General features: G+C 33.4%; 1 protein-coding gene across 4 annotated transcripts; it reads right to left on the bottom strand.

Moving 5' to 3' along the window:
* Positions 1–26: 26 nt before the first annotated feature.
* LOC123309244 (synaptotagmin 1-like) lies at positions 27–27,078 on the bottom strand. Of its 4 annotated transcripts, none has more exons than XM_044892240.1 (11): positions 26,887–27,078; positions 17,728–17,916; positions 17,053–17,175; positions 16,245–16,390; positions 15,807–15,902; positions 13,917–14,111; positions 13,330–13,506; positions 3,700–3,817; positions 2,593–2,726; positions 2,309–2,532; positions 27–1,620 (listed from the first exon to the last, which is right to left on the bottom strand). In XM_044892240.1, exons 2-10 carry the CDS (start codon positions 17,909–17,911, stop codon positions 2,341–2,343), a joined length of 1,365 nt encoding a protein of 454 aa, XP_044748175.1. In that variant the 5' UTR covers positions 17,912–17,916; positions 26,887–27,078; the 3' UTR covers positions 27–1,620; positions 2,309–2,340. The 4 variants fall into 4 exon arrangements, with proteins under 4 accessions (XP_044748175.1, XP_044748177.1, XP_044748179.1 ...); XM_044892242.1 differs by having other exon boundaries at positions 3,700–3,808; XM_044892244.1 differs by having other exon boundaries at positions 16,278–16,390.

Here is a 27,078-nt window from a genome sequence, read left to right as displayed (position 1 = left end):
AAGGGTGAGAAATGATTAGAAATTCATCAACAAGACCAGTGATATGATTTATTTTGTCTACTCAACAACAGCAAATTTTGCCATTTTGCTTTTTCACAATATATGTAATGGTTGCTTATTGTTCGTCATAATGATGAGAATAAACTATATACGTATGATCATCTTTTCACAGTGCCAAATCCATAAGAAATATGTAGTATTAAGCCTGATCAAAAGTAGGAAGTTAACAAAAATTCATTTAATTTAACATTCATGTTACACCTCTACTTTATACATCCTATATATTGCCATCTTCATAATCTCAAGCTAGTGCTATACTTTTCGATCATTCAAGTATATAATGGATATGGAATGTTTCCATTATTGTATTTATTTATATTTCAGGTTATAATATTCTGAAATTAAGACCTCTCAATAAAATCAACAGAAAGATATGATTCAATATCTACAATGTGCAAATAATTTAGTTTGTTCACCTAGTATTTGAGTATATTTTCACATTTGGGCCCAATATGGTAATGATGATAGAACAGGACTAATTATGTAGATAACATTAAGGGGCTACCAAATTTCAACAAGAATATATAATATACAACAAAACACTATATATAATATAATAATTAATAATTATGTACAAAAGGAAGATTATGAATATCAGTATTGAGTACCTTCAATTCAAATGAATGAATTTTTTGAATCTGAAAAGACTTTAGTTCTATGGAAGCTGATCTATATATTCCATGAAGCTTACAAGTTTTTGAGCCATATGTTTTCGCTTTGTAAAGAAATTTGTTCATTCATTCGAATTTTTCGACAATTCCTGAAAATTATTTCGATTTTTCTTTCAAATATTCAAGTTAACAAGTTTATTATTGATTCCCTAACAGAAGACCATAATTTTCATTCAACAAAAATTCATTCTATTCGTTTTTCTAACGAGAATCTAACTAAAACAGGGTAAAAGTATTCCTGAAATCTCAGGAATTTCCGAAGATAACTTGTGCTTCGAAATTTTTTATCAATAGCGCATTATCGAGTATTTTCTTAAACCTACATGCTATTGTCATTTTCTAAGGTGTTGAAGGCTTCAGACCAAATTAACAATGAAAGTCAGTTTTCTACATTACATACAATAATATACATATCACTGAGAAAAATAAACATTTTCTATATACAGGGCTTAGTTTGGATCTGTGATAAATAAACTTTGAAAATTTGGAAAAGTATGTCACTCAAAATCATTCAAAATTATTTATTGATGATTCCAAAGACTATTGATTGATAAAAAACAAATCACCATTAAATATTAACACATGGGTTTTCTAGCAAACGAATTTTTGATAAGGTTCAAAAGAAGCTAGGAATTAAATAGCTTTCGGGGATTCGTTTTGAAATTATCGTTAACGAAAGAATGAGATATTTATGAACAGTATACTTCTTTCAATCATAACAATTTGATCTACTGTTCTTACATGTTACATGTATCTGAAGCACGAATTTAAAAAACAAAAACAATAATAAAAATGCTCACGGGGATTACACCTATAATTTATAAGATATATAGGTAGGCAAGTCATAAAGATGATAAGTTCAAAGCTGGTAGAGGTTCGACACGATGACCTGTAATGAAAAATAATCCATCAAGATTCAAGAAAATTAAGCGTGTTAGCATTTATCAGGTCTAAAATCTCTTTCCGTTTTAAAATTTCTCACTCATGACACGCATATGAATTTCCCAATGATTCTATAGAGATATAACACTCACCCGAGCCTCAAGCCACCATATCATCAATTATGATATACAAAGATAGACTTATTACCCTGTCCATGTCTATGGATACAAAAAACAACTTTGAGTTTTGACTACTAACTACTTACTAACACATGCAGCAATTTTGAATTCTAGAATACCGTATCATAAATTTGTTAGAAATTCAATTTTTTTTATCATATGCAGGGCTACAAAAGCCCCCTTTAAGACCCGCGGTGTCTCTGCTCTTTTCTGCCTAGAACAGGCCTATTTGAAACAATAATTCATAGCAATGTAAGATGATAGTCACAATAGGTCTCAGGTCAGCCCGGTAGAGGCACCGAACGTAGAAGAACGTAGAAGTTACTCAGCACAAGTGCCGTTTCATAACAAACACAAGAACGGCAAATTCAAAGGAGACTCGACCATCTGCTACGATCAATAAGGGTAAGAGGGTGCGTAACCATTATGGTTTTTTTTTGTTTCTTTTTCGTCGATTGCTAAATGGTGGGTAGTTGTTTACCTTTCTCTATTGCTTCGAAAAATTGTAAAATTCACCTGCAAATAAGAGTAGGCTGAGTTTGGACTGTTTAATCTTTCTTCTCATCTTCCGGATCCTTCAGAGTATGCCACTGAGCTATAGGCCTACGAGGGGAAGCTAACATGTCAGACCAGTGCCTCAGTTCTGTACCACTTGCATTATATCCCAGCACAACTTTTCCTATGGGTTCAGACGTACCAATTCTGTCGTAGTCGACAACAGTCACAACCAAGTTCACTTTCTGGAGAAAAAAATATCTTGTTAAGTCTTTGAACTATATTTTATATGCTTCATAACATACCTGTATCTGTTCAAATGGTACTTCGAAGGTGAATGATTCATTGTAATATGGGTTGAGGGTGCATTTCTTAATACTGGTCTTTTTCTTCTTGAGCCTCTTTCCGTTTTGCATCAAAGCAATTTTTACATAGGGATCTACAGTCAGATACAAGAAATACCAATTTACGTCTTGAGGATACATTTTTTGCTGCGATCGTTAGAAGCAATGACAGTAGGGATTTTGTATTAGGTTGTTATTGGGTCCTTTTTAGTACCTATTTGGCAACATTTGAAATTTTTACTGATACTGATTATCGGAAATATTCAGCTCATATAAATATTTATTATATTCATAACTGCAATGTTGCATTCCTTCATTCGTCGTTTTTTATCTAGACTTCCTTAATTCACAAGATTTAGAATGCGTTCAACTATGATCAAATTCTCAGACTTATAATGAGTTGATATTTCTGTAGCTTGAAATTTCTATAACGAGAATGAAACGAAAACGCAAATATGAAATGGATTCAAATATTATACCGTCACACTATTCAATTTTTTTCGATGAGATACTTTATCTATAATCTTGTCATTGCTCCGTTGTAAAAGATAAATAAACTTAGGACAGAAGAAGATTGTTGTATTTCAGAGTGCAGTTTTTCCTTAGGTACATTAGTAACCCAGAGGAAATAATTACTACAACTTGATGGCTCTAAATTTCATAGTGAATTTCTTCTATTTTCGAAGGAATTATGCCATCCATTTATAAATGTTTATAGTGGTTCAGAATACTTGATTTTTTTGGGAATAACTTATATGGAAGTGAATGTACTTAACTTCTAATGCTTAAGCATTTTCTACAAATGAAAAATTTCAATATTATTCTTTGTTGGAAGAGAACACCCATATTCAAGAAAAGTGTAGGCACCTCCCAAAATATCCTATCAATATCTACCATAAATCAAGGTGTGAACCTTCGGAGGTGTTATATTATTTTATTTTTTCTTTTAATATTTTCTTGGCTATTTGGATATTTGGAAAAAAAGTTTTTTCTAATCGGTTCTTTCTTGCACATTATTTTGAAAACTCAATCTTCTTGTTCCTAGCCTCAACCCTTATCCATACAAACCCGATAAGCCTCCAACGTCCATCTTCTTCAGGTTCTTAGCTTCCAGGATGACGACAGTGAGTTTTCCGGCTGTCGGAACGTATCTCAAAGAGAAGCATATATCGCCGAGCTTGTTTTCCTGCAATATTTTCACATAAAGTACAACCCAAATACTAATAACCCTAAGCTCAATCACATTAGTCTGTTGTTTGCGATGCTTTTCTTGAGGCTAATAAGATTTCTTGGGCGGTGTTGCGAACGAATGAAGTTTTGACTAAACTATGAAAGTAACACTAAATTAAAAACTGGAAAGATTGGATATTCTAGAAACCTTTCACAAAAATTTAAGTATGATAAAGATCAGTTTCGTTTCTTTTAATACTCTATATCTGTACTTATCTTTGCATGGTTTTCTGGAACATGAATGAGGGAGACTATTAATGATAATAATTTTATGGATCCAAGGTTCCTCCATATGTGTAATGAATACACAACAGTGTTGTTGTATTATAGGATGAGTCAAAAGCAATAATACTCAATAATTTCAAAACTTTAACAGAATAAAAACACTCATACAAAATCAAGAAATCAAAGAAACTTCTTTCTTGAAACTATCTATATGCGAAGACATTTTTGCATATGTCGAGGAAGATGACCGAGTTGTTTTATGATTTGGAGCGTTTGGCATACTGTAGGCATTTCCAATTAGATTATGGGATGAGGCCATTCAAACTCTCAAACATATTGAGCTAAAAATCTGTTGTCTGATATCGCGCTGTGAGGCAGTCAAGTCCCAATAATCTTCACCACCTTCTTAAAAAAATTGATCTGCAGGATATGATTCAAAGTGTAGAGTCCTGTGAGGATGTCCGTATTTTTCCTCAGTTCTGATTAACTAGGCGAGAAAACATTCTTGGTTCACCTCGTCGAGTAGGAGACGACTAACTTGGCCACCCCATTACATTATTTGTCAGAAAACAAGTTCGTCTTTTGTTTCCATTCTTTGATGGCTGACTGGGAAGCCGCAAAATGGCTCTGTTTTGATTAAGGGAGTTGTCTTAGAAAACCAGTACCTATGACTCACAGCAGGCAAATCAACCGTAGATGTCATAAAGACTATAAAAGTTGTGATGGACAACATCTACATCGACTTGGAAAGGGCTTTCGATAGGGCATCCATTAGAAAACTTCTGTGGGAGGTGATGCGAGCCCAACACATCTCAGAATACTACCTACTACTGGTCTTGGACATGTATAGATATACCGAAACACGCGTCAAAAGCCTCGCTGGCCTTTGGATCTTGTTCTAACTAGGCTAGTACTATTGGCGGCGATTAGGGGGGGCCAGGGGGGGCGGTTGCCCCACACTTTCTGGGGAATATGAAATGAATTTATATAATTTTGTGTCATGATATCTCCATTCATGAGGTAGTCCAGGTGGCCGATAGCGTAGTTATGTCCTTAAGTGGTTTGAGAAATGAAGAAGATTTTCAAAAGTTTTTTACTGAAGCACTCGATTTTTGTGAAAGGCATTGCTTTGAAGGACCAACAGTGAAACGCAAAAGAAAACTTCCACAAAAAATAGGAGGAGGAGGAGATGTTCGTCCTGAATTTAATTCACCTCAGACCTACTTTTTAACAGCATTTTATTACTCTCTGATAGATACACTTAGGTCAGGGAGAACATCAAATTACGATTTGAGAAAAATCAGTTACCTCTACTTTACAACATGGAACTATACTGCTGACGGCTTCGATGAAAAATAACGCAGTTTGTAACGACCGCATCAAAGATGTGTTCTGCTGTGAGTTCCACGTTTGGTTTGGAAAATGATACTTTAGCATCCGAAATCGATTTATCTTCAAGAAAACATAATGCTTCAGACCAAATTGATCGTCATCTTGTGCCAAATTTGGTTTCACAATTCAAGTCAGAAAATGCCCACAACCAGTATATGTATCTGTGTATTCCCTAATTTGTTCAAGCTTCAGCAACTGTTTTTGACTATCCCTGTGCCACTGCAGAACGATATTTCAGTGTCTTGAAGCGGATCAAAAATTATTTGAGGAATTCTATGCTTCAAGAACGTTTGACACATTTTGCTATACTAGCCATTGAGAAAGATGCTGCTAAAAACATCGAATTAGAACAATGCGTTGAAATATATATACCAGGCGGAAATCAAGACATCTAGCTTTATTTCAAAACAAGTACCCATCGAGAAGACATATACTGTTTATAATTTTTGTTTATTCCTACTCTACTTATTGTTCCTTTCTACCGAATCTCAGATGATAAATTAATTGAACAATTACGATTGCAATTAGGTTTTTCTCGAATTTGAAATTTGAAAAGGCTTGTAGGTACAAAAAAATCAAACTAGCTTGAAGCAATTTCTTACAATACCATTTTCAGTTTTAGATTTCGCCTTATTGCCCCCCCAATTCTTACGCCCAATCGCCGCCACTGGCTAGTACTGCTAGTAGTTTGGTCCAGTAGCGAGTGATTTAGTTTAGAGTGTGATCATCAAGAATTTAGTCGAGTAGGACAGTATATGGTGTTTTATCTACTAAATTACTCGGTACTAGCCTAGTCTGAACAATGCTTCAATGAGTCGTTTACGTCGAAGTGGAAGTCCACCATGGAGCAACCTTAGCCTCGCTTCTATTTGACTTATGCATGAATTGCATCAGATACTAGTTTGTATGTTGTGAGTAGACGACATACTTTGTCCTAATGGCACAGATAATGTGGCAGCTCCTCATCGTTATCAACGAAATATTCGAGACTATCTGACTAATGAGGTTGGGATAATTTGAAAAACTTGTCGTTTTGTGAATAGGGGGTGAAAGAATTGAGGGGCCGAATTGAAAGTGCTCGATGAATTGTTCCCGATCAAAGTGATATTCTACCGTATTTCACGGTATTTTCACACTGGGCAATACTGTATGGCCATCAACCTCATGGTGAAAAATTTGAATATTCTTCGTGAATAATGTAGACCAATAAAAAATTTAATTCCAATAAAATTCTTCCATTCTATTAATACTGGTGTTTTTCACGGTAAGTTTTTCTTCATTCTGAACCATATGGGTTTCATAAAGCTTGATCGGGGAATCAACGCGCTTGATTGACGAATAGACGTAAATTTGTTTTCAATCGATTATTCAGTCAAGATCGTTCAGAATATAATTCTCGCATCAAATTATGATGTTCATACTTCCCTTCAATTATTCTCAATTGCTACTTCTTCAATATATACAGAAATGAAAAGGTTTCAGTTATTTCGTTTTGGAAATCGAGTGACTGCCAATGCGTTGATCGGACAATCAAAGTTTTATGAAACCCGCTGTTATGTCTTCCGAGTATATAAAGGTAAAGTGTTTCTCCCGTTTTTACTTCGATTTCCGTTAGGAAAAACCTAATGAAACAAATACTATATGTATCTAATCATGTAATGGGGATATATTCTTCGGATGAAATGGCTTCTAGAATATCCGATATAACTTGATTATCTATTTGTCATCCATTCTACTAAGCAGTTTAATCCAAGAATCAAGTTCATTTGATTATTATTTGTATGTATGGGTGTGTTTACACATTTAATTATGATAAAAACACAAAGAGAATTTTAAAAATTATTTTTTTTCAGTACACGCATGCGCAATCATAGAATAGTGTGGTCAAGCTTCATAGAGTGTACTCGGGGTGGGGTAGGGCCTTTTTGGAATGAAGAACAGGATTGGGCGGGGCCACAACATCTATATGATGGTCAGACGAAATTCACTTTAGCAGATTTGTGTATGCCTATGAAGCTGTTCAGAAACATTGAACTGCTAATAAAAGAAATATCTATTGCTATTTGTTTAATCGTACTTTTCATTTTCTAAACTATAATCAATTGAGTATGTCAAACAGAATTGAATAGCGATGATAAATAACCATTATCACAAGTGATGCAGATCAATGGTTCTGAAAAAAAATGTAACAGAAGATATTTTATAAAATATATTCTCCAATATCGTGTCTGCATATTTTTTTTTTTCACTATAACTCAATCAATTCTTTCTAAACACCCAGCTCAAACCAGCTTGTCAATAACTATTGTCGTCACTTTGCTAACACAGTACAAAATCCACTACCTAAAATATGGGCCTATCGAAAAATTTGCTGAAAATATGTAATGTGACTTTTCCTAGACAAAAAATGAATGTTTTTCTGAGATGTTTGGAAAAAGAAATACCTTAATTTCAAGATCCGGAACTCCGTTAAAAGATTAAGAACAGCTAAACAGATTTTACTTAAATAATATGTACTGTGCTTGAATGAACTAACTATGGTGCATTTTCATGCTTCTTTGGTATCAGATAATCAACTTTAAAAATGAGGAAGAATTGGAAACAGAGACTGCCTATAATGATGCAAAAAGTGAAAAAATTTTGTTGTTTACTTCTGCTTTTGCAGCATTTCGCAGTTTTCAAAATATTTATATATCCTCAGATAATGAATACCTAATGATTATGCAAGTGCATTTCAAAAAAATTTTATGATTGAATTATATTCACGTCAAATGATTTGCTACTCGATATTAGTTAGTAAAACGTCAATTAGTGAAAAATTTTGTTTGCTTTTCCATTATAATCTGAATAATTTTCAAATACAGAGCTTGGGGGGAATGGAATTTTAAATTTGGTTGTATAAGGAACAGAATTTTTTTCAAATGTTTCATTTTGAGAGGTGGAAAATATTCATGATATAAAAAAATAGTAGGTACCAGCAGGTGTTATATCTTCTTAATTTTCAATATAAAGATGCTCGAAACGATAAAATTCTTTGAATTAATTATTGGATCAGATTCAATCTGTGAACTCACAAAATTTTGTTTTATTTCGAAGAAACGTATTTTTTGACACTGAAATATTGCATTGTTTCTTGTTTCCAATTGTTCCATGTTGGTTGAGAAGATTGTCTCAGCTAAGAATCTTCCAGCAGACCTAACTGACGTTATCCATGAATACATCAATAATTATAAAAACGTTTAAACGAATACAGCCATTTGCAAAATGCGAACGAAAGGGGACATGCAAATGCAGAAATATAGGAACATAGGTGAAAGAGTTGTGGGGCAGTCAAGAGAAAAATTTGAAATTGTAAATATACAGAACTACGTTCAAGTGGTTTTTGCATCCAAAATGAAATTTCCTTCTAATATCTCTTTAAATGTCTACTTTCAAAACTGTGGGCAATATCAGTTTGGATGCTCAATACAAATACAAAAAGTGAAATGTTTTGTACATATTAGAAGTATATTCATGATATGGGTGCAAAAGATCAAACGTGTATTGGATGATGTAGAAGACAGTTTCAGTTTGATTAAAAATGTAGTGAGGCTGTTAAGATCATTTATATCCTCTATAAACTTATTTCTAAATCATCAACTACAGTGTGTTGAAAGCAGAAACAAGCAAGAACGGATAAAACTTATTGTAGACATATGATGACCTGTTACATGTTGCTTCTTTCTGCCTGAATTTCAAGGGTTTTCAACATTGTAGAATCGATGACCATGTAACTTTATCTGGACTGTCAAGTGTGATGGTCATGGAGTCTTGTTCGAGTGTCAATATGATGAGTTTTGTTATACTTACGTGAACAAGTTTGATTGTTTGGAAGCATCATGCATTTACGCATTTATGCGATGGCACAACACCATAACAGAGCCATACCAAAAGCAGAGCAGAGAAATTTAGGGAAAAGAGAAAAAACAATTTACGTCAATACAAATCCACTTCATCGGATGTTAAATATAGTTCCGATCAACTTTGCTTCCTTCGGCAGTTTCCTGTAATCTTTATCTTTTTCTTGCAAACAGATTGAACCTTTTTATAATTGACAGCATTTTGTGAAACAGGTCAGATAATAGTGACCACCACCAAGAAGATATAGCAAATGAGGTGCAAGGTGCAATTCAGTTCAAATCCGAGTGGAAGGGTGATGACGTAGAAGGTGGCAATATCGAGCTCACTGACAGATCTCGGTTCACTAGCAGTGGCGTAGTAGAATCAATGGGTAAAGTTATAAAGATAATGTAAAATAAATCACACTTTTGCGCGAAAACGTTGTTAGTAGGTAGATAAGAGGTATTTTTTTTTCAATTTATTGCAGGGCACCTAATTTTATGAGAGCTACACAAATGCATGCTAGTGTGAACTGATCTCCTATTGCACCTGCTTTGCTCACTCTGCTGTATCTTCTTTATTACCACCTTTAATGATTATTGTCTATTGTGATCAGAAAACTTTGATTACAATTATGAATTCAATGGGTGTTGCCGAATTATGAAAGTGACTTTAGAATGTTTTCGAGAGAACATTTTCTGAGATTGGAATTTCTGTAACTGAATAATAAAGACAAAATTAAATGTGTTGAAATAAATGGGGATATTTTCCTATATAATTACGTAGGTATATTTGAGATATGGAGTTTTCAATGATATATCTTGAAATTCAGAAAAACAGCCAACTATTTTGAGACAAACTGTCTGTATCTCGTGTTCTAAAATGAATATAAGCGGTCAGTAGAGTTTCATAGAAAAATGGTCATTTGTATTGCAAATCGAAGAAAAATTCAATCTGTTTGCAAGTGAATATGATCGATCTGAATAGAAAGGTATTATAACATAAAAATTCCGTAATTCAATGAAGGTAATGAAAATTTTCGAATCTACTCCGAGATATTTCCAAGTTCCTACTGATACATTCTAATTTAAGATCTCCTCATTGAATTGAATGTGAAGAAATTGTGGATCGATGCAATGCAATCGCTGGCTACGATTTGGATCGTCAAATGATTTTCAGGTTTCTATTCCGTATCAGTAGAAAAACAGAGTATCCTCCTGATGTATGAAAAATACTTTTGTGCCATGATATATTTGTGCAAGCAACCATCGGTCAGAACTGGGTGTGGAGTCCACGAAGACATTACGGTCTATCATGGAACTCAAAGTAGAAGTAGTTTGAAAATCATATGTTCACCTAATAAAAAACTGGATTTTTCGGTACACTGTGAAAAGTAATGAATTGGGTTCGAGTAGAAAAACAGAGTATCAATGGAGCCCTTCTCTTAAAATACTTTATCATTCGATAAAGATATTTTTTGGAAATTATAACGGAAATCTTTTTTGTATGAGGATCATTGCTTCAAAAAAAGTAGTGATGATGATGATGATATACCTAGTTTATACTGCCGTCAACATGCTTCGCAGAGATGTGAGAATGTTTTTTATTTTCATTATTTTGCCTGCTGAGATCAAGAGATTAGCTGTCATTATAAATGAATTTTTAATTAGTCTTGTAGCCTGAATAGGTACCTAATCAAAATTTTTGAATAGTAATTATAAATATATACTTGAATATTGATGTGAATTTAAAAGTGAAAGTTTACGTAAACGGAAAATGTGAATATATGAATATACAGGGTACAGGATGAATCTTAGACTCGTACAAATATTTTAACAGTAGATTCTTCAGGTCAAAAACACTTTTTTCCTACACCATTTTTCCGATTCGGCCCAGATAAAAAGATGAAGCAATATTAAGTTTTTATAATGAGCTCTGCCACATTTGGAAATACAAAATTACCAGAAAAACTAGCTTAATCTGTGACACTACACATCTGTGGATCCTTTAAATAGAGTTGTGTTCAGCCAAGGTACCCAATTTTGCAAATTTCACGGATACTTTTTCATTTTTGAACATCAAATTACTTAAAAACGGCGCATTATAGGAGAAAATATGAAGAATTCTTGTATTTTACAATACGTCCAAATATTCATTAGATAGCGTCCAACTTAATTTCAAGATTTGGGTTCTTTGAATTTTTGGTATTTTTATGATACGTTATGGTCATATTGAGAAAAGTGGAAGACGTGGGTTATATCTTGTGTTCGAAAAAGATTCATCAAATGAATGAAAAACTATATTCCGAATTTCATTTCATTTTATGAAATCGTTTGTGAGATAACATTTTTTTTATGGTTTTTCAACAGCCTGTATCTTTAAAACCGAGTCAAGTCGGAAAAAATAGTAATGGAAAAAAGTGTTTCTTTTGACCTCGAGAATCCACTGTTGAAAGATTTGTACGAGTCAAAGACTCACCTTGTGAATAAGGGTATCTACTTATATGATTGTGCATATAAAATTATTGAAATGCCGAGGTTTTTGTGTTTGTATGGAATCTAATAATTGTCAATCACAATGTGTGTTGAAAAGTGACTGACGACATGACTGGACGTGGTTCAGTGAAAAAAATATATAATAATAACATTAAACATCGAACACATCACAGTCAGTTTCCACTTATAGCTGACACATTACAATAACAATAATAACAAATATCTTGATTTGTGTGTACGCGGAAAGTTATGTTAGACTACTAGTGTTGTGTGTATTTAGAAATGAAAAAAAAGTGCCAATTAGCGAAAGGAGTCTAAAAGCTTTGAAACGATTAAATAAAATTTGTCGTGCACATCGGATTCAATTTTAAGTTGGAAATTTCCAGGAAATTTGCTTTTAGGTGAAAGTTACCTATTAGGTACCTATTCATAAAACAAGTGGAGCATAGATTCTCTATAAAAATGATCAGAGGCATATGGATCTGAGGATATTTTAAAAGGCGATTGATTGACAGAAGGTAAAACATCAAAGTGAACCATCTTACCAAAAATCGCATAGATAAAATCGAGGATAAAATATTCGACATGGTGCAGTAATCATTCCTGAAGTTTAATGAGATTTTATTAAACTGCAAATCAGCGATGAGAAAGCTAAGCCGAATGCAAGGTAATGATATAAGATGACTCAACCGTCCATGTTCAAAACGTTTCAGTACCTAAATTCTAAAGTGAATTATTACATGAAATCATTCGAAAAAATTAATGTATCATGCGATGTGAGGTGAAGAAAAATTGACACACTTAATTGAAAGTGCTTGTGACATTGTCGCTGAAATAGTGCTGTTATTTTTACCTCATTTTCACACCGAGTAAAACAGGGAGGACAGTTGAGCAGTCGAACAGAAAGAGTGTGATGTCACATTTTGTAAATTATTTATTTACATATTATTGATATTTATTTATCATTATAATCTATTATTATTTCAGAAAAAAATTTACCCGTTGAAATTGTACACAAAATCACCATTGTTTTCAGTTTTTTTTAACTGGTGTTTGAGTCTTTTTCTTCTAGTGGATATATCTTATCGAAATGAATGATTTAATGAAAAATGCGATATAATGAGGAATAAGGACGTCCCAAGTTTCACGTGTTTGCTGAAACAGTATATTTGTCCAGTGTCATAGTCTGTCAGAAATAGAGATTCGCGTTTAAAACACCCTGTATATGAGGCATCACTGCGTGGCAATGCTATATGTTATGGCGATATTTTTGTGAGAAATTAAATGTCCAAGTTTGTCAAATATTGGCCAAATGGATGGATGAAAGAAGACTTAAAATCGGGATATAAGTGAGGAGTCACCACAACAAATGCAATAAAATTGAACTCCATTGATATTTCTCTGTACCTCGAACGTCGAACTCATCCGATTGAAGCAAGGACCGGACTATAATGAAACTAAAATATTTTGACTTCACCTGTCCACCTTCTCCTTCGACGCTTTGCAATTCCCTCCATTCCTCGATGGTTTGGGCTAAGTCGATAGTGCACAATGGCACCTTTACCTCCCCTATCTGGTCGTGTTTGGAGAAACGATCGAAATCGAAAATGGCGAAAACAAGGGTTTTGTTCATGGCGTCAGCGTATGGGATACTCTGAAAATAAAATGAAATGTCAAATTCACAGCTCTATCTGTTTGGGATTCCTAAAATCATCTTTGACCACCATTGAAAGTTCTTCAATAGTATAGTACTTCTGAATCAGTCTATTATTATGTGAAAAACTTCTACTACTGTGCTAACTCGGAGGAAAAACTTTTCCTACTTATATTTTCAAAACTTTCCTTTTTTACAAATTGCTATGAATATTCTAAGAATATTATATACTTGAGTGTTTTTATTAATAGAAGATGGGTTTTAGTTTGCCACTTTCTCCCTTCTGAATTTCTATTTAATTCAACAACAATTGTATAATTCCTTATATCAAGCATCAAAACAAAGTATTATATCGAAGAACCTTCGAAATGTTTTGAGGAATAAATTATTTTTGCGGAGTGTTTACTAACCTTGAAGCAGAAAGTTTCGTTGAATACTGGATTCAAGGTTTTCCTGTGGACTTTCGTCTCGAATTTCTTCTTCTTGTCAGGAAGAAGATACACCTTCACATATGGATCGGAAGTACCTCCCATATCCAGGGCAGGCAATTCTTCTGCTTGTATCACAGTTACGGATAAACTGTTCTGATTGAAGTCATATTCGAGCTGGAAATGATCATAAATGATAAGGTACTGAACACTGATACTGTCTTCACACTGATCTTATATTGGGGGTACACCTATAATATGAAATCTCAACTTATTCAGGGTTTAATTTGTCGAGAGTTTTGAAATGAATCCCTTTTAATTTATCTATCTTATATCATGTGATATGGCGATCGCAATCATGAAACTCTTTGCAAAGCTGGTAAATTCCGATATTTCAATCTCCTTTGCTGTCAAAAACGAAATTTCAGTAGAAATGTATACTCCACTTAAAAATTATCAGTAGTTAACAAAAATAGATTTATTCCTAGAAAACTCAACAAAAAATTACATTTATCGTACTAATTTCCGAAAGAAAAGTCGACCATTCTTGGAAGCAAGTATTATACTTTTTGTCCGCATACTCTTTTCATCCGCTGTTGTCACTATGATACTGCACACGGTACAATAGCGGCTATTGGGTCATTTTCGTGTCATTTGTTGTTGTCAAATTAACTCCTTTCAAAATCCGCTATATTTTACTAGTGAATTGATAACGTGGTTTGAATATTTGTGTTCATTAAAATCAAGAATGGATAGTGATAGCGATATAGATATCAGTAAAACTATCATCAAGTCTGGAGTTCGTGAAGTGAGACGCAGCCGAGGCCAGCAAATAGGTGAGTAGGTAGGTACTTTGTAATGAGTTGTCATTCTTTCCAAAGATGCACCCTCATTTTAGAGTAATTTGACTATCAATGTTCTTGTTTTGATTTTAATTGGCATACTTTTAATAACAATTCAGGATTCCGATATCAGTCGATGTAAACATTCCGGCCCATTTTTTATTCGGTTTTCAGTTGTGAAAAACGATGTAGCAGCTGAATTGGGAGATAACCAAGGTTTTTTTACCAGTACCGCGAACTTTACCGATTTCCGGCACATGAGAAACATTCAGTTTCCACACCCAACCGATGGGTATAAAAGAAGATGTTCCCTCGCAGGCCAATTAATTCTGTCTCAAGTATTCATGCGGTAGCTAGTGTTAATTCGGATGATTCTGATTAATTCTGCACTGAGTATCGATTCGTTAAAGTGAAGTGATTCCGTATTTATGGGCAATTCAAATTCTGCACCTTATTCTAGTTTTGAATTAATCTTATTAATCCATCTTCTGTCAGAGTTTTCCAATCCTATCTTATAGTCACTCAAATTTTGATTAACACCCCTACTCCAGTAGGGGTAGAACTCAAACTGCTGGTGTGAAAACCCTGGGGGTAACAGAACTTAGTGGTCAACTGCCGTTCCATTTTTTACTAACTTTTCAAACTTGACTTGATACTGACAGAGTTACATGGAAATAAGTTTCACTTCGAAAAAATAGTTCTTTTTCACTAAATTTTTTCATATAGCGTTATCACTGAAATATCGGAATTTTACCCACTTATATTCATATAAAGAATCATGAACTGAGATGAGTTTGGAGATCAATCAGTGAAAACCTGAATAAATCGAGATTCAACATGTTGTCCAGATAAAACATTTGGAATCTAATCCTTTACTATAAAACATTGAAAGCATATAGACAAAGATTTAGCCGACACCCTGAAAATACAGACAAGCTGAAAGCACACTGATGTATTGGCAGTTCTCGACCTTATTTTCCACCCGTCCTTTTTCAAGTACCAAACATCTACAGACGGACATCGAACAAACCTTATATTGAAGTTTTCCCAGTTTTTGAACCTCAGGTTTTTCTCCTTCATCGGGTTCTTCCGCGTTTTCAGTTAACTCGTCCATATCAGGTTGTACCTAAAATCCAGAATTGTAAATATTGTCGAAACATTGTGAAATGGAACTAATATGGCATAACCGTTTCTAACGTCTAACTTGGTCTAAAAGGAAATTTTTCATTATGCGTTTTTCTTTCGTTTTTCGCAATGAGGCGAAAATTATTACTTGTTAGTTTTTAATTGTCATCGCCTCCTGAGGATTATTTTTGGAAGTTTCACCCCATTACGAATTTTTCAAAAGGCAGTTTTAGCTAGTCAATCCCAACTGATATTTTCGCATAATGAAATAATAACCTCACTACTGAGAGGTATATATATGTATATATTTGTATGTGAGTATTTTATATATAAATATATATACCTTTTCCTTGTAAGATGAGCCCAATAGCTGTACCGATTTTAGATCCACCCCCTTCATCCCCTTGCCTTTGGCATCTTTTGCTCTTCTTTTCCTGAAGCATCTTCTTATACAGCAGAAACAGATCCCAAGAATAATGGCACATACAGCTGAAAAATTAATCTTATAGCTACTTTCAAATTTGCTTGAAATTGGAGAATCAGCGAATATTATCTCCTATATTATGAATGCAAGTTTAATTACAATAATTATTATAAGGCATTACAGGAAAGTGAGAGGTAGTGTAGCTAGAAATGAATTCGACTAAATATATTTTTCAAGATTTCTATGAATTGCCTTCCTATGAACTGAATATGTCTAGAATTTTAAATTTTATCATGAAAAATACTGCGGTCAAGATTATCTTGTGTTCTTCAAGTTATTTTAACGCATTGATATAATACTCGATGGTTACTTGTAGGATTAAACGCTAAATTCGAGTACTAATCAATTCACTTAGTAATAAACTAATTTCTTTCTTCAATGGTCATGTGTACACACTTTTATTTTGAAGCTGAAAAAGATATAAGAGGTAATAGAGGTATTCAGCATAAACATTCTTACAAAACTGGTGAATTCTTATGAATTCATGGAATATGGTCGAATATTTTTTGACGAACACAAGATGATTTTCGAATCATTATTGTGTCATAATACAAAAGAAATGATAAGTTTCCATTGGCTTTACATAGTGAATGATGCTGTGATAAACTTCTTCGTTAAATCAATAGTCCAAATTAACTACCTATCAACGGATAATTATGATAATTACCTATCCCTATGGACACTACCATCCAAGTGTCGAGACCTGTTTTTTCGCCAACAAAGTCTGCTCCAGATAGTATGACATTTTCCGTTTTTTTCAGAATTCCAGTTTCATTCTTCGCTGCTACGGCTGAAAAATTTATATTTCTCGTTCTCATGAAATAATTTTCGATAGGATTGATTTAAAGTGATCAAGAGCTTCACAAGATCTACCACTATCAGTGAAAACAGAATTCTGAATCGATCAACCATCTATTCATGCGGTAACGGTGACTAACGGAATTACTTTGAAACAACTTCAATACTGGAAAAATCAACCTGAAGATTTCATCTAACGAAAAAACGTTTCTACTAAACTGTGCAAACATCACAAATGGTAAGGAAATTTCCCTCGTTTGGGCCAAAATATACCGAAATGATTGATGAGAACAACGAAAGAAATATTTTCTTTCGTTGTTCTTCATTTTTTGTTTCACTGAATAAAATCCTTCAGATTTTATCAATTAGTTTTTATAATGTTGCGTTAAACAATCGCACCGTAACGCTTACTGATGATGGTTATTTATTCAGACCTCCGTTTCTTTTAATGGTCTATTGAAGACATTGAACTAAAGTTCAATGATTAAAGAGGATCTTTTACACTTGATAATAAATTCAGAGTGAATTCTATGTTTGTACTTACTGGTTGTTTCCAGAGTAGTGGTGGTTGGTATAGTGACAGTAGTAGTTGTTGTCGTGGTTGTTGGAACCACTTCAACTGGATTGACCTTAGGAGCTTCTGATGTTGTGGTTGTTGTGGAAAGAGAAGTGTTTACATTTTCTTCGCCCGCGCTCCTCTTGAAGAGGTTAACAATAGACGGCGCCATTTTTTCTGAAAAAAAAAGTTGTACCTATATAGAAAAGCTTTGTATATGTTAAGAGTATGTGAAATGACCCATATCCATCAGTAATGGATGAAATAATCTGACATATAGAGCAGTTGTGAAGACGCATGTCGTAGTATCTAGAAAAACTAATTTATTTTGAGAAGAAACGTTGATACATTCTTTCCTCTCGTCCTCATTAATTTTTAACGGACCAGTGCCATGAAATAAATGGCCGATCCATTTGATCATCTGGAATGTTCATTTCTAAGCAACAAATTCTTCGCAAAAATAACCAAAAGCGTCGTGTGAAAATCTCGTAATATTCTCTGATACAGGGTGATTCACTGATTCATGAATGATTGTGAAGGCTTTCAGTGCAGATGCAGGATATTTTGAAGATACTAAATCAGTGTTGGAAATATATTCTAACTATATTTGTCAAAACCTTTAAATTAGCATAACTTCTGAACGAATGGATTTTTATGAAAATTTCAAGAAATGAGTATAGGATAATGACTAATATACGTTCATAAGAACTTGTTGATAGTGCAGGTCCGGATAGAGAACATAAATTTTTTCATTGCACATTTTGAAAATCGCCCTGTAAACAAATTCTCCTGATATTCCAGCACATAAAATATTGATGCGTGTGCCAGAATTGGCAATAAGCCTGCTTGAAAGATTTATAAGTGTGAATTCAGAGGATAATATCGCTTACTGAAAATTTCACGTTTGCAGGAATAAGAAATATAATTTTCTCACCCTGACCTGCGCTATCAACAAGACATTATGAATGAATATGAGTCATTGTCCTCTACTCATTTCTTGAAGTTTCCATGGAAATCCGTGTTTAGCTGTACTCGGTTAACTCTGGTTTGAAACTTGATATTTATAAACCGCACCTATCATTCGCATTCGCCCAGGTTATGAACTGTTTGTTGAATTGGGGTTTAGTAATTAAAATTGAAGGAAACGTTTCGTAGGGTTTGTCACCCCTAAATTTTTAATATGGAATAGGAGGTGAGCTAAACCTCAATTGAAAGACAATATGTCCCTCTACATAATACTATTGTCTTCCAATTGAGGTATATCTCACCCTCTATTCCCTATTAAGAATTCAGGGGTGACAACCCCTACACCTAAGATTGAGGAGATTTTGGCTTACAATTCTGCTAGAAACATGTCCCCTTCCGAAAAAAATTGGCCTGTTCCGGCATTTTCTCTGAAAACATCCTTGTCGTGACATAATTGGCCTGGCAAGTTTTCAGATTGTCAGCCCCTGTAACTACTTCAAGGACTCAATAAAAATTTGCAAACCATAGTATTCATGTAGAGTGTAGAGGGTCAAGTGATCTTTCAATTGAGGTATAGCTCACCCTCTATTCCCTATTGAGAATTTAGCTTACAATTCTGCTCCAAATATGTCCCCCTACGAATAGAAATTGACCTCTCTGAAATCATCCCTGTCGTGACATAATTGGACTGGCAAGTTTTCAAATTGTCACCCTGTATGTAAAGATTATAGAGTTGATCATATCAAAGATTATAGAATTTCAAAAACCACCGGCTCGTGTTCCTCATAAACATATCACAACAAACTTTTGGGAGGTTTAGTACTTAGCTTCATCGTACTGTTACCAAATTGAAATTTTATTGTAGTAGTAGAATAAAGAACATGAGGGCATTCTAACATACTTATTTTTCGACATAACCGATTCCTTTGAGTTTTCGACATCTTGTATTTCGTAAAGTATACCTACATTTCAGCACAATCGTTTTTAGGAAATAGTGAATTGAATTAGAAATTTGGCGGTGTTATTGTACAGTATCAGTAGGTATCGTTACCACAATTCTGTTTTGTAGTTTTGATATCATTCAATTAGAAAGTAAATAAGTAAGTGGGCATCACTTGTACCTACTTTTATTAAAAAAAATGTATTTCGACTCTAAAACTGCTTTCAGTCTATATAGGTTATAAGTGGATTGGAAGCAAAGAATTATTATATACTAGCTGACCCGGCAAACCTAGTTTTGCCATTTAAATTATTTCTAGGGTATAGATATATATATATATATATATATATATATATATATATATATATATATATATATATATATATATATATATATATATATTCTTTTGATATAGAGCATTACAATCTTGAATAGCAAACAATAATTATAGCATGTGTATGAGATACAGTTTTAGCAGAGGTTAGCGTAACGGGGTACCATACAAATTGGTGTATGATACAAGAGCTTAGGGAAAAACCTCAGTAAAAAAACCCTTTCTCCCCGTGAGTGTAGTTTATTGTAATTGTTCACGAAATAAGCTGAAATATTCCATATTGAAGGGCATCTCGCACTGCAAAAATTGATTCTTTCTCCAACAAAAAGGAAAATCCAGAAAGTCTTCTCCAAGATACCAGAAACTTTTATCTGAAATAAAGAGAAAACAAAAGCAGAAAAACGTAAAATAATAAAATTAGATTCAATATGTCAGATTGACCTAAAATTGACAACCCAATTCAAAAAAGATTCGGAAACTTCATGTATAGCTCTAAAACCATCCTGAAATTTATAAATTGGACAATGATTAACTACAGTCCCTGGCCAGTTTATTAGACGCACTGAGGATTTTTTTTATATTTACTGGTATTGCTCGAGGAAAAAGCAGAATATTTGAATTTCATTTCCACAGAATGTCAGTTTTATCTACGACTCTCATTAAATTGTTCTATTTGGCATTTATTTTTGATGTTGTAGTATTAGTACTTAAGTATGAATCAGTACTATGTCTTCTAGTGGACGTCTTGCATTCTGCAGGTTCGGACGTTATTTCGATAATCCACATATGAAATCATTATCCTCGAATGCAGCAAACCGAACAATTCTGCATTGAGAGTATGAAGCTCTCATAGCTACACAGGGTGGCTCAGCAAAATATTAGAATTTCATGTTTAATCATCAATAAATCAATATTTTTTATTGAATATGATATATTATATGTGAAAACCATTTACAGATGAAGTATGTGTAACATATACATTCAATTAATAATTCGATATTGAGATTTTGCATCGAATCAATGCGTCTAATAATATGGCCAGGGACTGTAGATGATTTATGGTTTCTTCTGGTTCCCCACATTCACATCTAGGGCTTTCAACTGAATTCCACCTGAAAAGCATGCTATTGCAACGTCCGTGACCTGTTCTTATACGATTCAGAATACACCATATTTTCCTGGGAAGATCAAAACCAGGAACTCTATTCGAAGGATCAGTTACTAATTCTTTGTTGAAAATAGTGCACCTATTCCATTCAGACTGCCAAAGGTCTTTGTCCCTTATATTCGAATTAAGAAAAGAGTTGGACCATAAAGGTTTACGCGACTTCAGTCTTGGAATGGTATTTTCGGGAATATAGGATAGAATTGGGAACGAGTCGGGATAGGATTGGAATTTTTTCCAGGAATTCATAACCGCAGTCTGTCTACGAATATGAGGGTAGATAATAATAACTAACACATCGTGATTGCTCGATTGGTCGTAAGAAAAAGGAATGCCTTTTTTTCTGTTCTGTACAATTTTTTTTGGGAATATTTTGTTATATAAACCTTGCCCTAACAATAATAAACACAATAAAAAAAGAATTGTCCAATTTGGTGCGATCGTTATTTTATAGATAGATAGATAGTATGTTATTGATAGATAAATATTATGTTATTGTTTCCTCTCTGAAAAAAAAAGGAAACTATGAAAAGTTCAGAATACCTAAACATACTTTGTTTCAAGCTCCTCTCCCATTATTATTCGTAATAAGAAATCAAAACAGAGACCAAAAGCAAAGAACGAAGACTTATATCTTCTCCAATTCATAAAAATCTATCTCCCATCACTGAAAATTTAAGCGTAAGCGTAAGTCAAAAGTTTCGAGACGGAGAATCTGGTGGACAAAACTACTCTCTTCAATTGCAAATAGACCTGTCAAGATGGAAGAAGCTTTGAAAATATTGCCAACAATAATTAAACCATCAGGGTGTTGCTTATCAAGGAAGAAAATCGAAGACCTTATTTATTTCACAATTTTCAAATAAGTTGAATTGTCCGCTGCCTACATTGGTGAAATTATAACCCGAGGAATACAATGAAAGACTCATTTTCTTATATGATTTGTTTGAAACTTGAAGTTGAAAGGTCTGATTGGAAAACTTACCATCAACATACGAATTTTTCTAAACCATGCTAATGGATTTTTCGATATATTATGCTGGATAAACTCGTATCATTTTTCACTGACACTTCCTATATCACTTTAAATTTTCGGATTGATTCTTTCACAGTAGCAATTATACATCGAAAATCGATTCCCTACTAAAAGTTGTGGTAAAAGCTGACAGTCGTCCAAATGTGACCGCAATTTACTGTTTGATTATTATCATTTAAGTTGAAAAATATCCTGTGATGTCAGTTGTGGCGGGCGGAAAATCGTTAAAAAGGTGATGAAAATGTTCGAATACACTAGGTATTTGCGTGAAATTTCGAATTGAAGTGTGTTCAATTGGTTTTTTGCCATTCGATCCGGACTTCGTGAAATTAATAGATTTTCTAGGAATTGCATATGATGTAGTGAAGGTATTGCTCACATTACAATAGAACTTGGCACAGTGGTGGAATTTTGTTGCATGACTTAATTTATATGAAACAAAACCACCTGATTTCTTCAACTCAAATGAAATTAAGAAAGACGTTTTTTCTGATAATATTGTTTTAATTAATCGAATTTGAGATCTCGATTCTGCACTCTTGTCGATTGAGATAAGATGAAAAAGTTAAAGAAAATTTTAATAGAAAAACATGCAGTAGGTAAGTCAGAATATTATCTCCAAAAAAAAGGACACTACAGAACAACCCAATCTAAAATCATCACATTTGGCATGATGGTATGGGCTCTAACTGTAAATGTGACCATACGTACACTATGAACATTTCAATTAGGAGCATTTTACTGAGTGCTTCAAGGGTACATTTGAACAACTATTTCTCACATCATATTATTCAAATTTGAGGCAGAATTTGGTAAATATTTTTACTCAGAAAGCTCTTTTCTTCATAGGATGCACAAATAAAAAACAGATGCAAACACTTTTTATCTTCGAAAAGTATTGAAATTAATTGGAGATTATTACTGAATGAATATGGGCGTGATCCCCTAAGTTACAACAGTCATACCAAATACTTTGATTTCATCACTTTTGAGGGATGAATATTTGTCGAGAAACGTTTAAAAAAATATAAATAGACTTTTCCAAATATTTTTGATCGCAGAATACGTTGATTAATTGTTGAACAGTGTTTCTGTGACGCACTGGCCAAGTTATTTAAGTGAAATAATCGAAAGTGGATTTTTTATAGGCCCTATGTCCTAAAGGGACATAGTTTTGGAAAGAATTGAATGAATCCTATACTATACATGTGTCCTACAGCCGTTTATTCAACAGGTTGTGATATATCCATTATGATGTCAAAAATCAGTGTAATGCTTTAATCATTTCCTTGAAATGGTATAAATCAGATACCCAGGGTTTGACTAGAAGACATATATATTTTCAGTCTTTCCTGATTAGTTCCTCTCAAATAACTCATGTCCATTCATCTAATAAATGGGAAAATGTTGTTAAATATAGTCCTAACCCAAGACTTAATAAACTGAATTATAATCACTTGGGTCACCTTACCAGCGGAATCAACAGATGATTCCTTATATTTTGTAATAAATTTTCAAAATTTTCGATTTCAAAAATCGAAATTTTCTTGATATTCTCCTCCGGATTAAAGAATTACTGAATTCACTTTAGTAGGCCTATAATAATATGTTTCTCACACAACTCTTGAATAAGTAGTACCTACATGTTTTATTCACGAAATTTCTGCCAACATAGAACCAAATTGAATACAAGGTGATTCATTAATAAATGGGCGGAAGCTAAGGGCAGATAAAGGACATTTAGGTGAGAAAACCTATATTTAAAGTTTCTATCTCTTTTTATAATCAAAATACAGAGTGTTTTACAGATTATGCCAATTTTTTCAATTACCTATAACTTTAGAACCTCTCTATATATTGTGGTGATATTTGGTACCTTTATTCTCCGTAACAACTAGTTTATACTGACATAATAATTGTTTTTTTTTCTCAGGTCTGGCCTAAAAAAAAACTGATAAAAGGATTGAACAAAAAAAACACCCTGTATATTGAAGTTTCTTGTATTTGATATAATATTCGAGAAAAAAGGAAAAAACTAAAGGGAACAAGGTATTTCTCTTATATCCGCATGCGATTTTAATACACTCAATAAACCTAGCCAGATCTGAATTTTCGTACAACATCAAAATTTTATAAAACATAATTTTATTCGGTATGTAGTAATTTTCCTGATTTGACTGAATCTTCAGTCACTCATCAGGCCCTTATTTTTCGGCCACAAACTTGAAACACGATGAACAGATCTGTGTTTGATAAATCTGTGATGATTTCAAGTAATTTTTCCACTGAGAACATTTATTTAAAATATTAGACCTACTCTTTCTTAGTTTCTCAAGTTTGTGATCCAAAAAATTCAGCTAAATTGGTATAATTGATAATACCGAATGGAATTTGATTTTTTCAAATTTTGGTTACTACTGTAACTGTTGTCTATATATTCAGATTTGACTAGATTAATAGAGTATTTAAATCGCATGCGGAAGAACGGGGAACACCTAATTCCTTTAGTTTTTTCGAATATCCTATCAAATAGGAGGAATTTTGATATACAATTTGTTTTTTTTTGGGTTGAACTTTATTCATCAATTTTTTCTAGACCGGACATGAGAAAATTCAATTACTATATCAATATCAATATGACTAGTTGTGGCTGAGAATATCAAAATATGAATTGTGGTTCAAAAGTTCTGGTAATTGGAGGGATTGACAAAATCAACAAAACACTCTGTATCCTAATTATAAGATAAGAGATAGACTCTTTATATCTAGGTTTATCGAAGTCACCTCCGATTCCTCTATCTACCCCATTTAATAATTAATCACCTCCCCCGAAATTCAATTCAAGTTTCGGGGAATTTAGATTGAGAACAAAACAAGTAGAACCGCTGTAGAGGTCAATTTTGAATTTCTATGATATTTAGATCCAAATGTCTCAGTAAGGAGCAGCAGAGTGAACCAAAGCCAACTTCGATGTTACAATAATTTATGAAGACCCCTGTATAAAGAACCGGGCCATAATAACCTTAAGAAAAAGAAGAAAGCTTCTACGTATCATCAAAAGTAGATCCAATATTATCAAGATTACAAACTGAGCAAAAATTCATCAGAAAGCATACAAACAAAGGCTTTTATAAAACCATTAATACACCATTATAACATAAAAAGCACACTTATGTGGCCATTTTATCAGCACTACCCATTTTTGAACACCTGTTATCTCTAGAATAAACGTCCATTTTTTCTCATAAAAAAAAAACATGTACTATAAGAATTGTGGGGGAGACTTTGGTCGATAGCCATTTGATCAATATCAATAAAGTTAATTTCTCTTTCTCTCTCTAATATGATGTTCAGATCCCAACGTGCAGAATCAGTACTGGTACAAAACGAAGGATATAAAAAAATTTCATTATATTGGCAAATTACTCCTGAAAATTGTGGAGTAACAGAAATGAAAACTGAAATGAAATATGAATTCCATGGCAGTCTGTAGGAATAACCATCTTCAATTCAAAAATGGAAATGATTTATTAATTTGTTTGTTCATGATACGTAGAAAATCTGATCTTTGAATATAATTACGGAACTTCCTCAAAAAGATGATGATTTCTAGCAACATTCCAACATTCGCTACTTTGCTCATAGATTCATTCGGTGAATACGCAATAATGCAACCTTGGTTTTGAATAAATTTGGATGAATATCATCCTTAGATATTCGTCTATCTACTTGATTTGCCAATATTTCTAGAATCAAAATTTCTATCTTTTATTTATTGTTAACGACCATCTCAATTGTTTGGTTAACTAAATCGGGAAAACATTTTTGTTTTAAGGAAGAATTTAAGATTTGATATGCAATCTCCCTATATCAATAAATTGACGCATAGTCCATTCACTAGAGTTACTAAAATATCACACAGAAGAGGGCGCTTTTTGAACCCAGATTTTTTCATCTTGCGACATAACCTCAGATTCCCAGATTTTTGTTTTCATGAATAAAAATCTTTCACGAAATGGGCCTCAATAGAATATTTGTAAAATTATGTACTTGTTCAATTTTCTCATATCAAAAACCCTTTTGGTATTGACAACAAGTTGCAAAACTTTTCATTGCAACCTAACATACTCCAAGTTGATTTTTTGATGGAAATTGAACATTGATATCATTATTTCGAGTAAAATTTAGCCTATTTCATGAAAAAAAGATTGGATAACTAGTAGGTAATCAGTCTTGTAGATTGTCGAGAAAATCAATGGTTGCAAATGCTGTGTGGAACTGGGAGAAAAAGATGGAAAACTTGCAACTTTGACAATTGAAGGACCTACTGAAGCTATCATCTTGTGCAAGAATGATTAATACTTGAACTAGATGACAAATTCTTTCATTGAATGATGATTATCATGCTTCTAGAATGCATTCTAAATGAGATCGAGAACACCAAGCATATTGAATTCTCTACGGCTTCTATACTAGGATTTCGTTGTGGAATTTAGACCAAAGGACGAGAAAGGGTCAATCAACTTAATTTGTTACTCCAGTCGATAGTTTTCTACGAACCATCAATGACAAGCCGATGCAAAACTGAAGTTTCAGAAGTTTAACGAAAATCGAACTTCATCAGCACTAAGCAAACATAAACAAATCTCATTTGCGTTTATGGAGAAGGACGAAACCTGGCATTTCAGTTATATAATTTCACTTACCGATTATTCGTAGATCAGCACCAGTGAAAATCGCAACAGTTCACTCAGAATAACCAGCGCATTTTGACGAGTTGAACCGTTTTGTTGATCACCGGTTTTCAGCCGTTTTTGACACTGAAAACGCTAGCGTACGGTTTTCAGGCGCCAATATGGCGAAGACAGCACCCAGCTGAAATCGATATGAGAGCTCTT

The sequence above is a fragment of the Coccinella septempunctata genome, chromosome 3 (assembly GCF_907165205.1).
Source record: "Coccinella septempunctata chromosome 3, icCocSept1.1, whole genome shotgun sequence".
NCBI lineage: Eukaryota > Metazoa > Arthropoda > Insecta > Coleoptera > Coccinellidae > Coccinella > Coccinella septempunctata.
The sequence above is the reverse complement of the archived record's forward strand: the minus strand, read 5'-3'. Positions and strand labels throughout refer to the sequence as shown.

Excerpts from the sequence above, each read along its gene's own strand:
- LOC123309244 (XM_044892240.1), bottom strand. The coding sequence starts at position 17,911 with ATGGCGCCGTCTATTGTTAACCTCTTCAAGAGGAGCGCGGGCGAAGAA. Across the intron at positions 3,818-13,329 it reads TCGAAGGAGAAGGTGGACAG|GAAAACAAGCTCGGCGATAT; the intron begins GTGAAGTCAAAA and ends AAAATATTGCAG. Across the intron at positions 2,727-3,699 it reads GGACGTTGGAGGCTTATCGG|ATCCCTATGTAAAAATTGCT; the intron begins GTTTGTATGGAT and ends ATCTGACTGTAG.